This window comes from Osmia bicornis, chromosome 12, assembly GCF_907164935.1.
Source record: "Osmia bicornis bicornis chromosome 12, iOsmBic2.1, whole genome shotgun sequence".
Classification (NCBI taxonomy): Eukaryota; Metazoa; Arthropoda; class Insecta; order Hymenoptera; family Megachilidae; genus Osmia; species Osmia bicornis.
The window spans coordinates 1,953,581-1,964,675 of record NC_060227.1 but is presented as its reverse complement, the minus strand read 5'-3'; the positions used below and the strand labels follow the sequence as shown (position 1 = coordinate 1,964,675).

Here is an 11,095-nt window from a genome sequence, read left to right as displayed (position 1 = left end):
GGGATATTTAGGACACGATAGAACGAAACTTACTAGGTAACGGATTTTTAACCTATGCAGTATACATTTGAATAGGTAACAGTTTGTATCTCATTTACAAGATATATTACAGGACGATAAAGAGATACTGTACTGAAAGACGTAAGACTGAGTTGAATAAATTAAAGAAACAATTAAGATTTTAAGATAAAGTAATATATAAGAAAGTAAGGTTAAGCGTCTAAGAATGTCGGCAGAAGAACAACCAGACTTGCGTCTCGGACCGGATTCTAATGTCACTTATCCGATTCAAGTACAATATTGTGGAAATTGTTCTCTTCCTATCGAGGTAAGACAACATCAGACAATCGATATTTCAAATTTCTGTTGTACGACAATGTGTAAGTATTTGGATTCTTTGAACATCATCAACACCATTTATGTCACAGTACTGTGAATATTATCCAGAATATGAAAAATGTAAGCAATGGCTAGAAAGAAATTTACCAACAGAATTTGAGAAAGTTAAATTGGGTAATTATATTATTCGTTTATAGAAGTTTTATACGAGCCAAGATATTGTCATTTTTTATATGATTTCATGTAACGAGAAGTGGAAGATAATACCACGGAGGCAGGTGGAGGCGAAGATGAAAAGAAACGACAGAAACGTGGCGGTAAAGGTATGCTCAAAACAAAGAAAAAGGAAGATGTTCCAAAATTAGTAACTGTATCTAGAGCACCTAGAGGAAAAAAGAAATCGGTCACAGTTGTAACTGGTCTTAGTACTTTTGGTAATACTCATTTACTAGAATTTATTTTTCTAAAACGAATCCCACAGCTATTAAATCAAAGGTTCGCTTTTAATTCTCAGATATAGATTTAAAAGTAGCTGCCAAATTTTTTGGTTATTACTTTGCATGTGGCTCAAGCGTAACAGGAGATGATGAGATAGTTATACAAGGAGACGTAAAAGATGACTTGTTTGAAGTAATTCCAGATAAGTGGCCACAGGTAAGGGTAATAGCTGTTGTTCTGAATGGGGATAAAAAAGCAAAAATACAATTTTCACAATTTAATGTGTTTTCAGATCGATGAAGATTCTATAGATGATCTTGGAGATCAGAAAAGATAATGGGCCAATTTTACCTGCTATATTTAATATTATACCTATTTCTATTTCCGTTTATTACAAATAAAATGTACATAACATATAATATGTACATATCATATAAATTGTTTTAAGAAGTGTAAAGTTACAGTGCAAGAACATGTTACCCATCTTTGTCATCCAACTGATCGTCACCTAAATAAGTTGCCACTACCTGAAGCAGGGACATTACTTCTTCTTCCGTCAAACGGTCTTCGCTGTCCTCCACAATCTACAAAAGCACAATATACATTCAATTATACCGTCTAATGTTATACTTTTTTATCGTCAGTAAATTACCAATTGAATTTCCAGTGGTGTTTTAGGACATAAATTTAAAAGAGTTAGTTTTTCACATTTTGTTAACTTAAAAGGCTCCGTTGCTTTCAAAAAATTTTTTATTTTTTCAGGTGATTGATTCTTGCACGGAGTCTCTTCTAAATATCTTACAGTTTGATAAGTTATTGTTGCTAGCTGGTTTTGTTTCATTTTTTGTTTTTTATTTGCCTTTATGTTTTGCAAAATATCCAAAACTTCATAATTGCTTAAATATGCTGAACATTCTTTAAGACTGAAATAAAATTTTGAATTATTTATAATCAATTTCTAATTAATAAAATTGCTATGAATATAAAAAAAAAACAAAGAGGCACTTACACTTCCATATTAAATACTTCATTACAATTTGGTTATCTTATAATAGAAATGAATAGAAACGACGTCGAAAGCGAATGGAAAGCGGCTCCCTCTGTATTGGCATAAGCCTCTTTCTCGCACTTTGACGTCCGTCCTTGTTTCGCTCCATTTTGTTTGAATCAAAATGGCGCGAAACCGACGTCGTACGACTAGGCACGATTAATTATTTTCACAAGCGATTTTTCAATCGAGCTTATTATTCACTTTGCTCAATTTACCAAGAAAAATGACTCCTTTATTAAATACAGTCTTATACATTTCATGAATGTAGTGAAATCGTATCGGCACTTGATCTAATTCATGTTTCCCCTAACAGTGACAAAGAAACTGAAAATCCGATTCACCTACCCGTACTTTCAAGAAACACAACGTACATGTACTGCGAACATAAAAATAAAAAACTGTCTAACCCGGCATAGTCCAAGAATGAAAATCAAAGTACCATAAGGGTATCCTAATTTATACATGAACACCGCCAGAGAACACTTTCTGGTTGAAAAATGGAGATACAGAATCTCATTCTTAGATACATAAAAAGCAAACCTAATTTTATCGCTCATATCGCTAATTAGTGAAGTAACAAAAAATGCTTTAGACTTAATAAATATATATAAACGTTCGAACCCAATAAATATACCTAGTACAACGAATAAACGATGAAGAATTTGTAAATATAATAAGAGTAGCTATCCTTTACTGGTAACAATGTAATAGAGTGAGATTAATTAGATCCTTAAAGAGTATGTAAGTATATCACATGAATAAAATTGTGAAATACAAATAAAAAAGTGAAGGATTAATCTCTACTCAGTGAAGGATTAATAATTTGAACTAATGAGTTTTTAGGGAGAAGGATATACCTGGCGACGTCCATAACTTAATGTTAACGCATGCTCGTATATATGTAATAACAAAAATAACGGGTACAATGTATACACGAGCATGCGAGCAAGTTTCTTTGTTAACCACGAGCACACGCTTGTGAGAATTAACGCGACTCCATGTTCGTTTTAACGTTAAATCTACATTCAGTTAGGTACGACGAAGGTCCAACTTTCGGTAACTTCATAAACTTCGTCATGGACGCGAGAAGCAGCGAATCTAAAGACAACCGTTAACGTAAATTTCCCAGTCTCTTCTCTCTCGTCTAGCCTTGTTCTACCGTCGTCAATTACAATCAAGAACGTCGCGTCTGTTTGCATACTCCGTTAAATTTTAGTATCCGAATGTTTGCGCGAACGAGCGCTTTCCCGAGCGAAAGAGAATAGCACTGATTTCGTCGACGAGGTAAATTAACGAGATTAATTGAAAATACGGAGCTATCGTCGTCGGAACAATGAAAAATCTTCAACCTGAACAGCTCGAATCTGCGTTTTAAGAACGAAAACATTTGAACATCATTTTAACATTCTCAAAATGTAGAAACGTCGACGGAGTATGAATCAGGTTGATTTACATTCATTAATCTTTGATTGTTCCGACGAGCATTGAAAACGTAGCACCTTCCGTTACAATCAACGCGTTAACCATCCGAGAGACTGTAAATTCTATTCTCGAATTTCATTCGAGCATCTAAGCGTTTCGTTACACGATGATACAAATGTTTTATAAACATAAGCGGATGAAAATGATTGATTACAATGAAACACGTACGATAGCCGGACGCGCGACGTCGCCATAGATTCTACGAAGATAATGATTCGCTCAGAATAGATTACTTCGGTTCCAACAAAACAAACAGAACCCGATGGATCGCGTGTCCTTAACCGTTAATCGAAGTTACAAAATATTTCAACATCCCGATGTTTAGCGTGCGCGTACTACCGCCAAATCGTAATCTCTACTACAAAAATAAAATCGTATAGCTATCGAAGGAAGGGTATACACATATGTTTTGAATGCCGGGATATTTTAATGAAGTTACGCTCCGATAATATCGCGGAGCGAGTCGCGTGTACCTGTATGCTGTATGTGTTTTGTATGCGGGATGGTACGCTTCGTCATCGACAAGACGCGTTTAAAGATCGGCTCTCAGTCTACGCGGCTTGTCGTTATAGACGTTCAGTATCGGATGTTGAAATCTGTATACCTTATATCATGAACTACGACCGCAATTCGACTCGCGAACGTATTTCGCCCAGGTACGAGTGGGAATGAGGTCACCCTTTCTAAGTCTACGCTGATCACCGCTCTCGCGCGCTTTCTCCAAGACCTTGCGATGGGTTTCCTCGTCGTAAGTGCAGGTCAGGCTCTTCCTTAATTTCGCTGCACCGGTCTCGAAGTTGGCCGGTTGGCTGCCTACCAACACGTGGAGGTCGTTCTTGATCTGTACCGCCCAGTTCCACATGTCGGCGATCGTGCAGTTGCAGACGAACGGATTCCCTAGGAGGTTCACGCTCAGTAGACGGGGATTCGATCTGAACACTTTCGGAGCGACGCTGGTGAGATTGTTGTTGCTGAGTTGCAGATGCTCCAACGCGCGCAGCTTCTTCAAGCATGCCAGATTCTCAGCGCCGGATATGTTGTTACCGGATAGGTTCAACTGGGTGATGTTCTTCGTTCTCTCGAACAGATTCTCGTTCAGATGCACCAGGTTGCAATTGCTAAGATCGAGGATCTCTAGATTGGATAATTGTTCGGGAAGGAGAGCGCCATCCTCTGGTACCTCCAATGGATTTCCACTGAGCTTCAGCTCGATTATATCCGTACTCGTACGATCGCCGAACACCTTTGGATCGACGGGAATCTTCAAATCGCAGTTGTTCAATTCTAGACTCTCCAATCTCGTCAGATTCGCGAACAATCCCTCTTCGAGAGTGTGCAATTTATTTCCAGAGAGGATCAGTCTCTTCAGAGACGTCATGTGAGAGAAGGTCTTGTTTCCAACGTAACCCAGGTCACAGTAGGACATGTCTAAGTATTCCAACGACTCGAGCGGGTTCAAGAGACTGACGAAAGCATCCGACAGAGGATTGTGAGATATATCGAGTTCCTCCAGGTGCTCGAACACGTGGAACGCGTTCGGCAGACGTCGCAGGCTGCAGTTGCTTAATGAAAGTTTGTGAAGCTTCGGCAAGTGGCGTAGGACGACGGTTAGGTCAGCAGCGAACATTGGGTTACCGCTGAGGTTCAGCACGCGCAATTTGCTCGAGTTTCTGAACGCTTCCTCTGACAAACGATCCTGCAGGTTGCAATTCGAGAGATCCAACGATTGAAGACTGTGCAGATTGTGGCCCAAAGTATTCCCCACGTCCAAATGCCATAATTCATTATCCGCCAACACTAGCTGTCGGAGATACAGGTTTTTAGCGAAGGCGTCGCCTGGCAAGTTTGTGATACCGGTGTTTCTGATGTTCAGGTATTCCAGTCGGACCAACGGGGCCAACACGTTCGTCCAGCTTAACGAACGCAGATCGTTCTCCGCCATCTCCAGCTCGCGTAAATTTTCCAAATGAGCAAACGCGTCCGAGGATATGTGGGTCAGGTTGCACGCGTTCAGCTTCAGGTACTCCAAACTGATCAGATGATCGAACGGGCCAGGTTCTATGCTACCGAGCGGGTTGTGGGACAGGTCGAGCTTGTTCAGGTTCGACGTGTGGTGGAAAAATTGCGTATTCAGCTGGCGGATACCGCAGGAATTCAAATCAAGGTACAGCAGGGTGCGAGAATTTAAAAAGTAACCCTTCACCTCTTCCAACGGGTTGTGCTGCAGTTCCAGGGTAATGAAACCTGGATTATCCCTGTTGAAAGATCAAGCACATGATTATTGTATAAAATTCTTTGAATTCTACAGGGTGTTTCGTAAATGGTGGGCAAAATTTTAGGAATAGGTTTCTAATGCTTAGAGAAGATAGTTATAATGATTAGTTTCTGAGTTATTCAAATTTTTGTGCCACAATTCTTGTGTCCACCTACCGAACACGCCCCCAAATTCCTGGCATGGCGCGTATCTGAAAAGCTGCCACAATTCGGTCATAATCTATTGCAGACGAATACACTAAAGAACCCCACAGAAAGAAGTCCAATGGGTTTAAATCTGGCGAGCATGGAGGCCAAGCAATTGGTCCACCTCTACCTATCCATTTATCAAGAATTGTGGCACAAAAACTTTAATAACTCAGGAACTAACCATTTCCGGATCCAGGGCCGGCGTTAGGGTGGGGCGCGGTCGGGCAATCGCCCAGGGCGCTAGATCTATAGAGAGCGCCGGTGTCCCTAATATTTATTCATTATATTTATATTAACAATTTTTACAATCTAACTACAGATTCATCGTTTTATATTAATACCTTGTCTTTTTTTCTTAAAAATTTTGAGCTCCTCAATGGGAGCCAATATTGCTAAAACCGGCACTGTCCGGATTTATGGCAGTATAACTTATTTTTCTTCTCTTTCTTTCTTCGAAGAAAGGTCTTCCTTTCTTTTCTATCTTTCACGTTATCAGTCTGCCTATCAGTATTTATCAAAGTGCAATCAGAGATATATCCGAGAGCTTCCTCACCTGAATGCCTCCGGATCGACATGAGTGATCGCGTTGTACGAGAAATCCGCTTCCAATAGATAAGTTAATCCGGCGAAAGATTCGTATTTCAGTTCGGTCAATCTGTTATGCGCCACCTGGAGACGTCTCAGCTTGATCGCATGGGGAAACGGACCGACCTGCACGATGTTGTTACCATTCATATCGAGAATGTAGACATTAGGGCTAAGCTCCTCGTAAGGGATGCTGGTCAAATTGCTTTCGGAACAGTCGGTCACCCAGTTGACGCGAAAATAATGGCAATGGCAGTCCACGGGGCACTCCTGCTCCACCAGTTCGCCGTTATAAGCGAGCGTCGATGCCCCAAGTGCCACTAGTAACAGCAGCCCTAGCATCTTGGGCTGCGTTCGATATCTGGAAAAGAACATTGCATGGATCAGAATTTCAATTTTACACGTAGACAGAAAAATCTATTTACAATCATTAATCATGGAGTGAGGCTCCGCTATTAAACGACTGATGGATTTTTGTGACTTTTTAGCTCAAAATCTAGATTATCAATTTTGACCATTCTTTGCAAGCCGATAAAATCAGAGATCAGTGGTGTCCTTGAGGAATTGTCACAGAAATGGTCACAGCAATTCGTGTTCCGCCACATTATCAACAATTAAACACTACTTTCAATTGCTACATTGTATCCCAACTCTGTTAAAGTTACTTTTACTACAAATCAATCGCTTTGTTCTAGTATGTCATCCACGAAGCGGATGGCAGCGTAGTAGTATACGTATGCAAATATCTTTAACACCAGTATCATTGCTTAGCTTATGATTATTGCAACGTAAGTGTCTGACCAGACGGCACGTGCGATTAAAAATAGCAGTACGTATATTCTAGATTTTTATTTTACCATCTCTAGTCGTATTATCTTGAAGATAAAAAAATTCGTGTCAAATGTCGCGTCAACAGTTTACGCACGATATTAACAGACCTCAAAATTATGTGCGATACGCTTCTGCTTATCATTCATGAATATATGGATTCTTTTACAATCGGCAAATGTTTAACACGAGATTGCCGGAGCGAGTTAATCTTATTGATATATATATATATATATATAGAAAAACTTAAATAATTTTTTTAAAACACATGTTGGTTTTTAATAGAATTATGAATTCCTTCCCCTCCCAAAATGTGCTATACCTATTTTGACGAATCTATTTGTCCGGCAATCTAATGTTAATCTAATTATTGATAGAACAGAGTGATCCAAATGATTCTTCTAGTCCCTATATCTAACAAATTCTACATTTGACTTGTCCTATAAAATGTTTTTCATTCTGTCTAAAAGTCACTCCATATTTATGGAACAAGAAACGCGTACGTGACATTTCAGACGTAAACAAGTTACAGCTGAAACTTGAACAAAAACGCTCATTTTCTAATTTAATTGAAGGTCAAATTACGAACACCGGCGTGACCATTATCGACGAGTAGTTAATGAGTAAACGAGCCAATGAACAATTGCTTTAGTAGCCTCGTCACGTGAAGTATACAAATTGCGATTGAATACGATGCAACGAATGAGAGAAAACACCACCGTCGGGCGTTTACTTCGTCTAGTTACGACGACGATGCTCATTGTAGTGTATTACCAACAAGATAACCGGCGAGTACTAATGGTTTAAAGCAAGTGGAGCAATTGTCAGTTAGGAACGGTCTTCGCAATTGGCGGTCGGTAATTTTGTGCAACAATACACGGCGCCACAGGTCGTTGAGCTAGAATCGTTAATCGTTTCCGTAAAGCGTTCTTCGTTGTTCTCTCCTCTTGTTTTCAGGTATCTTCTCTTTTTCTAACGACGGACCGAAGCGGCATTTAAAATGTCCTTTTCATTTGAAACTGTTATCGTCGCATTCGTTGTCCATTGCACTAGACGCAAGTTTAAACGGCGCGCCTGTTCGAGCGGTAACGTTCCTCTTGAAAGAAGAAACAAACTCCGAAGAGATTATCTATCATAATACATTATATAATTTCGTTATTAGAATTATACTACGAAGGTTTCAACTTTCAATAACATAGTGGAAACCTGGCCGTGATTCCTACAAACGTATATGTCAATCCATTATCGTCGGACCACCGATCAAACGCGAGGGTTTAATGGAAGTAATTTCGACGCATTCAATTCCGAGCACAATTGTCTTCATTACGGCAGTGAATAACATTCGTGGAAGTTTTCGTGCTGGCCAACGGGGTCGCGTACAAAGAAAAGTGACGCCTCTGGCCAGTAGTCAACTTCGGGAAGGCTTTCCGCCAGAACGATACGCATCGCACGCTCCGCTGCTCTCGTTTCTTCAGCTTTCCGCGTACGATTCCCCGTCGGCTGGGTCCATTACCATCCCCCAAAGGAACGAAAGAGTATTTCTCTCCTTTCGATTCCTCGTTGTATTTCCCGCTGTCTCCTCGCCTTTGGCGCCGCGGATCTTTCGTTTTTGATATTCCATTCGAGCCAGAAAACCTTCCTTTCCCCCATTTCCAATGGCAACGATGCATGCAGAGGGGATCGAATCATTTGCATTCAGACTTCGGGCGGAGACATTCATACTTTTTTCCAAATATCGTCATCTTTATGTACGCCAGCTTTCGCCCTCGGTATTTCGAACACCGAGGGTGGAGAGAGAACTCTTCGAAGCTGAATCTATGAGAAAATCTGACTGCTTTTAAAAGGAATGATCCGGTTCTTCTTTTTGCCAGAAGTTCATCAAGGCCGGAGTTTCGCAAGACGATCTTTTTTTTTTATCCGAGTCGGTAACACGTCGTCGATCACGTACCCCGTGATCAAGATACGCTATGCTTGCACTCTAATCTCTTCGCATGAGACACGATTATGTAAACGACGACATGGTACTCCTCTTGCAACTTGTAATTCCTGTTCTTTCTGGACAGGTCGTGTCCGCATGGAAAGTATCTTTTTATAGATATAATGTATTCAATGTTTACCTAAGGGAAGTTTAAATATCTTGTGATCATGTATGATTAAAAATGTAAATAATCTGTTAAAGTTAAATTAAGCCATTTTTCACCTTATGAACAACAGATATATTCATTTATCAATGAATACGTACAAATTATTTTATCATCTGAGATAATGGCTCATCGCGAATCGAATGACGACGCAGGAGCCAAAGATAATAGAACAGCAAACTTTCGGTAATTATTACTTTAAATCACCGCACGTATTTACTTTCTTCGTAAAATGATACAATCACGCTACATGCTTGATACGTGTATTTCGTTCCTCTTCAATATTACCAATTCATGAAGTTAAACCTTGAAGCACTGTGGAAATTCTATGCAGAAAATCGTATTAAAAACGCAAATACACGTTTACGTGGAGTTCACAGAGAGCCGTGTCGGATGAATATTCATTGAATAAAAAATTTGCGGTCCCGGCGACGCGAAGAATTTCAACGATTCGCCACAAAACTTTGGTTTGCGTACGAGTTGATCGGAATCGCGAATACCGCTATTCACGGCGGTGTATTTAGAATTCGACCTATTAACTGAAAATTTACTCTACGTACCACGGGAAATGGTGTATCCTTCCTTCCACAGATCTGAATGAGGTTAAATCGCGAGCGTCGCGATGTTTCGTACGTGTCACTGGACAAAGATAGATTGAACTGTGAGTTTGCTGAGACCCGGTTAAATTAAACCGTGTCTGGCTGACCGAGGTCAGGGTAAAACCTACTGACGCGCACTCTCGTTCTTTCTGCGTCGTATTTGCTTGCGTTGCGCGTCTTCTCGGGGTGTTATGTTTCTCTCCCTCCTTTTTCGTTTTCACATATGATCGTGCTAGAGTATGTATGCCTTGTATGTACACGCAACATCCCCCTCTTTGTACATATGTACGGCTTCGTTATCCGTTAACAAAAAGTAAATGTGAAAAAAAATCTGATCTGTTTTGATCCGAGGTTTTCTAACCTCTTTATTCGAAAAATTAAATTTACCTGTTGTTGACTGTTCGTCTCCTCGTTGATTAACAAACACACAATCTGTTCGTTAGTTTAATAATTCACTCTTCATTCGTGTATTATGTGCTTCATTCACTCAGGAAAAATTAAGGGTTCAAAATAGGAATCTTGAAAATGTATACACTTCATGCTCATGCGCAGTTCAACTAACCCTTTTTAAAAATACGTCAAACTAAAACATATTTGTTGATAAAATTAATCGGTATTAATGGGTATATGGGTATTTTAAGGTTAACAAAGAAATATGATATTATCTTTTCCTTTCTAGATATCCTATTTGAATATATGTATTTGATAGCATGATAATCATATTGGATGTGTCATATCCGACACGTGTTTATTGATTATTCATTAACTGCGCATATCTAACAGGTTTAATATTTTCAAACTATAGAAATATCTTGAAATAATTAACAATGTCTCGCGGTCTTACTATACATGATATAAGATATACTGTAAACGCAATAACAAACGTTGAAAAAGAAACGAAAGAATTGATCGTAATAACTTCGCATTCATACCTCTTGTCACGTGAGAACGTGTGTATCATGCACGTATATGCAAAAACTGTTTTTCGTTTTATCGAATGCGTACCTTGCCTTGTGATCTCCACTTCTTTTTTTGTTAATCACAGTTGATTTGAACTTATTATTCGCATAAATAACACTTGCAACATAAAACACCGGGGAATAACGATTAACAGTGAAGTAGCACCGGCGACATGATGGCGCATGCGCACTAGCGTTCTCAATTGCTTT

General features: G+C 39.5%; 3 protein-coding genes across 7 annotated transcripts; 1 reads left to right on the top strand and 2 right to left on the bottom strand.

The window, feature by feature from the left end:
• The first annotated feature begins 34 nt into the window (after positions 1–34).
• LOC114879374 (density-regulated protein homolog) lies at positions 35–1,234 on the top strand. 2 transcript variants are annotated; one of them, XM_029194245.2, is made up of 5 exons: positions 35–328; positions 429–513; positions 591–773; positions 854–993; positions 1,070–1,234. In XM_029194245.2, the coding sequence occupies exons 1-5, from the start codon at positions 227–229 to the stop codon at positions 1,112–1,114; spliced, it is 555 nt and encodes a 184-aa protein (XP_029050078.1). In that variant the 5' UTR covers positions 35–226; the 3' UTR covers positions 1,115–1,234. The 2 variants fall into 2 exon arrangements, with proteins under 2 accessions (XP_029050078.1, XP_029050079.1); XM_029194246.2 differs by having other exon boundaries at positions 39–328; positions 594–773.
• Positions 1,137–1,949, bottom strand: LOC114879375 (DNA-directed RNA polymerase III subunit RPC9). Its single transcript, XM_029194247.2, has 3 exons — positions 1,787–1,949; positions 1,430–1,700; positions 1,137–1,361 (listed from the first exon to the last, which is right to left on the bottom strand). Exons 1-3 carry the CDS (start codon positions 1,792–1,794, stop codon positions 1,254–1,256), a joined length of 387 nt encoding a protein of 128 aa, XP_029050080.1. The 5' UTR covers positions 1,795–1,949; the 3' UTR covers positions 1,137–1,253.
• Positions 1,950–2,038: 89 nt separating this feature from the next.
• On the bottom strand, positions 2,039–11,048 carry LOC114879370 (leucine-rich repeat-containing protein 15-like). 4 transcript variants are annotated; one of them, XM_029194234.2, is made up of 6 exons: positions 10,932–11,041; positions 10,314–10,509; positions 10,059–10,217; positions 9,888–9,966; positions 6,327–6,719; positions 2,039–5,565 (listed from the first exon to the last, which is right to left on the bottom strand). In XM_029194234.2, exons 5-6 carry the CDS (start codon positions 6,698–6,700, stop codon positions 3,921–3,923), a joined length of 2,019 nt encoding a protein of 672 aa, XP_029050067.1. In that variant the 5' UTR covers positions 6,701–6,719; positions 9,888–9,966; positions 10,059–10,217; positions 10,314–10,509; positions 10,932–11,041; the 3' UTR covers positions 2,039–3,920. The 4 variants fall into 4 exon arrangements, with proteins under 4 accessions (XP_029050067.1, XP_046144157.1, XP_029050068.1 ...); XM_046288201.1 differs by having other exon boundaries at positions 9,888–10,217; positions 10,314–10,334; positions 10,932–11,048; XM_029194235.2 differs by lacking the exons at positions 9,888–9,966; positions 10,059–10,217; positions 10,314–10,509 and having other exon boundaries at positions 10,932–11,034.
• Positions 11,049–11,095: the final 47 nt, after the last annotated feature.

Excerpts from the sequence above, each read along its gene's own strand:
- LOC114879374 (XM_029194245.2), top strand. The coding sequence starts at position 227 with ATGTCGGCAGAAGAACAACCAGACTTGCGTCTCGGACCGGATTCTAAT. Across the intron at positions 514-590 it reads ATTTGAGAAAGTTAAATTGG|AAGTGGAAGATAATACCACG; the intron begins GTAATTATATTA and ends TCATGTAACGAG. Across the intron at positions 774-853 it reads AACTGGTCTTAGTACTTTTG|ATATAGATTTAAAAGTAGCT; the intron begins GTAATACTCATT and ends TTTAATTCTCAG.
- LOC114879375 (XM_029194247.2), bottom strand. Across the intron at positions 1,362-1,429 it reads CACCACTGGAAATTCAATTG|ATTGTGGAGGACAGCGAAGA; the intron begins GTAATTTACTGA and ends GTGCTTTTGTAG.
- LOC114879370 (XM_046288201.1), bottom strand. The coding sequence starts at position 6,700 with ATGCTAGGGCTGCTGTTACTAGTGGCACTTGGGGCATCGACGCTCGCT. Across the intron at positions 5,566-6,326 it reads GTCGATCCGGAGGCATTCAG|GGATAATCCAGGTTTCATTA; the intron begins GTGAGGAAGCTC and ends ATCTTTCAACAG.